Below are 4049 nucleotides of genomic sequence, written 5' to 3' on the forward strand. Positions count from 1 at the left end.
ATTATCATTGTGTTTTCTATTGTTTATCTATTACGATGATCATTGTTGAGCTATTGATAGATAAACTAGATGATTGAACAATGCACCTTCAAGATTCATTCTTCAAGATCATCACGAGGAGATCAATCATCAAAGACTTGCATTGAAGATAGTTGGAGTTTGATCCAATTCAAATCCATTATACCACAAACCTATAGAAATAGATAAATAGAAAGAAAAGACAACTAAATCATTCTGGAAGTAGAGACTGTCGTCAACGGACACAAATGAAACTTCGAGCCCTCAATCTCTATTGGCTTCACTTTCTTTACTGTTTCTCAAAGTGGTCTGTTATGAGTTCTCCATATATTACTTCTCTTCTTGAAATGCTAAACTTAGTTACAAATTAGCTTATGTAGCTAGAGTATGGACATGTGCCAAATAAGGAACAAGTGCAATCACTGTTTGTATGAAAGTTAACATGAGCAGCAAAAAGGCAGCTAATAATGACATGATGGCCCAAGGGCTGTTGAAGTAGTTCCTCCTAAGTTTAGCCTCCCAAACATTTCTTCTCTGCCTACAGTGCGCGTTCACTTCATTGAACAGTTCCTTGTAGCAGAACTTGTCGTGCGATACAAACACGCACGACGAGATGTTGTTGAAAGCATTCGACACTGCTTCATCGTCCCCCATCATATTGTTTATGATCTCGTGTCTTCTAAGCCAGCTTACATCCTTCGGTGTTTTTACTATAACATATAAAAAAGTCACGTAATCTGTCACAAGCTTCAATTCATTGTTCCCTAGGCTCTGCTCGTAGGCAACGAAGTTCCTCAGGAGGCAGTCTATCTTACTGTTAATCGTTAAAAGCGGGATTTCCAACATCCCGTTCGCGAATGTTACGTCGAACAACGGCGAATCCTGTTTTACTTTAAACTCGATTCCCGCCTCACGTAGCTCGGTTGTGCTGTGTATGAACTCCCACTTCACCTCTTCGTCATCTCGGTTATTATTTCGTTTGGAACATAGCTTCCGGTTGAGCGAGCTGGTGACAAGAAAGTGAATCAAGCCAAGGATGTGTTTCACATTTTCGGAGTTGATCCCGTATGAAGCCTCTTGGAGCCAGCGATAGTTTCCCGACGATTTGGTGTGATAGTGATAGTATTTTCTAGTGGCGCTATAGTACATTAATAGTAAATCAACCATGGTCTTATTTTGGTAATCCTCGTGGGTCGTTGTCGTCATTTTGAACAATTGATCCACGACAAAGAAAGGAATCTGATTTTCGAACAACAACATGTCGCGCCATATTGCATGATGCATGTATTCCATCTTGAATAACGTGTCGTGAGAGTCCACGAGGGTTCTATCAGCAAACTTTCTGCAGAGTTCGACGATGAAACAACCGTCGAGGATCAGCAATTCTGCAAACTTATCTCCCTCGTGGAGTCCGATGTCTTCTGCGTAACATTCTCGTGCCTTCTCTTCAAGAGCTCGTATGGTCGTCACATACCTATGGACAGTTGATTCATTGCGACGTTCAAGTAGCAATTGAAGGTACCGGAGCTTGTGCTCTTCCATGACTTGAAGGGTAGGCTTTCCACGGTTATAGGGGCCTATGGAGAGCAATTCGGGCTCATATGCTCTTTTGTTTTGGCCACGAAGGCGATCGTAGACTCGGTAGATGAATGGTTCATGGCGGTAATTGGTGGAGAGTTGAGTGAGCTTCTTGTCTATGGTAATTGTGAGATTGTCTTCAATTCTTCCATTTTGCTTCATTGCTATTGATCTGTGAATTAAATAACATGAAGAGGGAGTTAATTCTTAAATTGTTGATTGATTCACAAAAGAGAAGACAAACAAACTAGATATTGTTTGTCCCTTTAATTTGTTGTTAGCATAAAACCAAAATTTTATTATTTTTTCAGCCAATCATTTTAGCTAAGAAAGGAACCTAAAAATGAATATTGATGTCACTAAAGAAGACTTGGGTGAAGGACCTGAATTTGTTCAAAAGAGATATTATCAAAGGAACCTAAACAAGAACGATGATGTCACCCCGAGAAGACTTTGAATTTGTTTAAGGGAGGCAAGAAAAGAGAGAATTCAAAGACAAGAATAAACAGACAGAGGAAACATCGATCAAGACAAAGATCCAGGAGATAAAAGCCTTTGTAGAAGAAGGGTACGATTCTGCAGATGGATCTGGTTCTCAATGGATATATATATATTAGACTTCGGTGTTCATTTGAGATGACACCCAAAATAAGGTATGGTTCTAAGAATTGAAGGAGACAAATTGGAAATCAACACATATGACTCAAATATGGATCCATGGTTTATTGATAAAACCCTTCTTAAAATTAGAATGGCTCCCAAATTTGGTACCAATGGAGATGAATGAAACCCTAAACATATATATCTCTCTTCACACACTATTCGTTTCTTTCATTGAGACCACATCATGAAAAAGCATGGCAGCGCATCATTGGAGAGCAACCAACCAAGCATATGATGACCCATTGTATACAGTGCAACCCATTTAATAAAATATAATATAAGATATTCAAATAACTTTATGAATTTTTTTTTAATGTAACCTAGTTTAGTGGTTCAGATTAGAAACTTAAAATTTTGATTTGGTTAATAATTCAAACCTCACCCAAAACAATTTTTTTTTATCAATTTTTAATACAAACATAGGGCAATAAAAAACAAACTTTCGGGGAATAGGGCCGCCCTAAACTCGGGGCAGGCTCTGATTATATAGCAGCAGAAACAGGGAGATGAGAGTCAGAGACCAAGCAAAGAATAATTAGACAAACATATATTTATCTCAAAGCTGTGTGGAGGGTGAATAAGTAGAGCAGATTATGACGAGGATATGCAAATTAACTTCAATATGATCAAGATTCAAGTCCTAATTGTCATCTCAATTGCTTGTTTTCTCTTTGTGTGAGAGAAGACATGGAAGAGGGTGCCAAGTTCATGATGGGAGCCAATGAATATTTTTTATTTTCTTTAAAAGATATGTGTATAGACAGACAATGGAAATGTTTTATGTACTTGGATAAAGACCTTAGATAGTCATTGAACCAAAAAAAATGTCTAGAAAATGTTTTAGTCAAAAGTCCTCCCTATAGTAAAAGACACGTTTGAGCCATTGAAATACTTTTCTTTTATTTCCTTTTTTATTTAGATATGATAATAAATTTTATGAAACGTAAAATTCATTTCATTAACCATTTAATTGCGAAGATCATAATAATTAATTAGGTGAAAACCCTACAAAGAAAAGAAAGAAAAATAAAATTAAGTTTAAGTTAAAGATCTCCAACCCAAATACCTATTCTTAAACCCAAAATGCAGTAAACATCCCATCAAACAGTAATTCATCTCCAACCCAAAAATCCAAACTCAAACTCAAACTCAAAAGAATATTCTCAAAATATTCATTTTTATAATAATTTTTAATTTTTTCAATATTATCTATATATTTATCTAAAATTACAAATTAAAACCATAACTTTACAACAACTTATTAATTACTTTTAAATTCTAATTATAAATCAATTACTTATACAATATTATTTATTATTATAAATTTATAATACTTAAAAATATAAAATATAAATATAAACAAATTTAAAAATAAATTAATCATATAAACAAATTAAAATTATCATGAATTAAACATCTAAATAAATTAAAATATAAATAAATTAAAATATAAATAAATAAAATAGGAAAACAAATTAAAATATAAATAAGTTAAGTAAATTAATTAAAAACAAACTAAACGGACTAAAATGAACGTTTTAAAAAGTTTTAAGTATGTGAACAGTGTCCCTGAAAATTTGGGTATGGAGGAGAGAGAATTTGCAGAAAAACTTAAAATGCAGTTGAGTTTGCAGGTGGGTTGGAGATGATCTAAGTTATCAAAATACTACTCAAATATCAATCATTAACACATGATTGTTATATAAAAAGATGAATCACTAACACAAGACCTAATCATCACCCGCAAAATTAGGGGCTCAAAAGATTGGTGAACCAAGAGGGACGATGAC

At 34.4% G+C, this 4049-nt stretch overlaps 1 protein-coding gene across 1 annotated transcript; it reads right to left on the reverse strand.

The window, feature by feature from the left end:
* Positions 1-390: 390 nt before the first annotated feature.
* On the reverse strand, positions 391-1758 carry LOC124939356 (UPF0481 protein At3g47200-like). The gene has a single exon (XM_047479835.1). The coding sequence runs from the start codon at positions 1756-1758 to the stop codon at positions 391-393; it is 1368 nt and encodes a 455-aa protein (XP_047335791.1).
* Between the last annotated feature and the right edge of the window lie 2291 nt (positions 1759-4049).

The sequence above is a fragment of the Impatiens glandulifera genome, chromosome 5, assembly GCF_907164915.1.
Source record: "Impatiens glandulifera chromosome 5, dImpGla2.1, whole genome shotgun sequence".
Taxonomy (NCBI): Eukaryota; Viridiplantae; Streptophyta; class Magnoliopsida; order Ericales; family Balsaminaceae; genus Impatiens; species Impatiens glandulifera.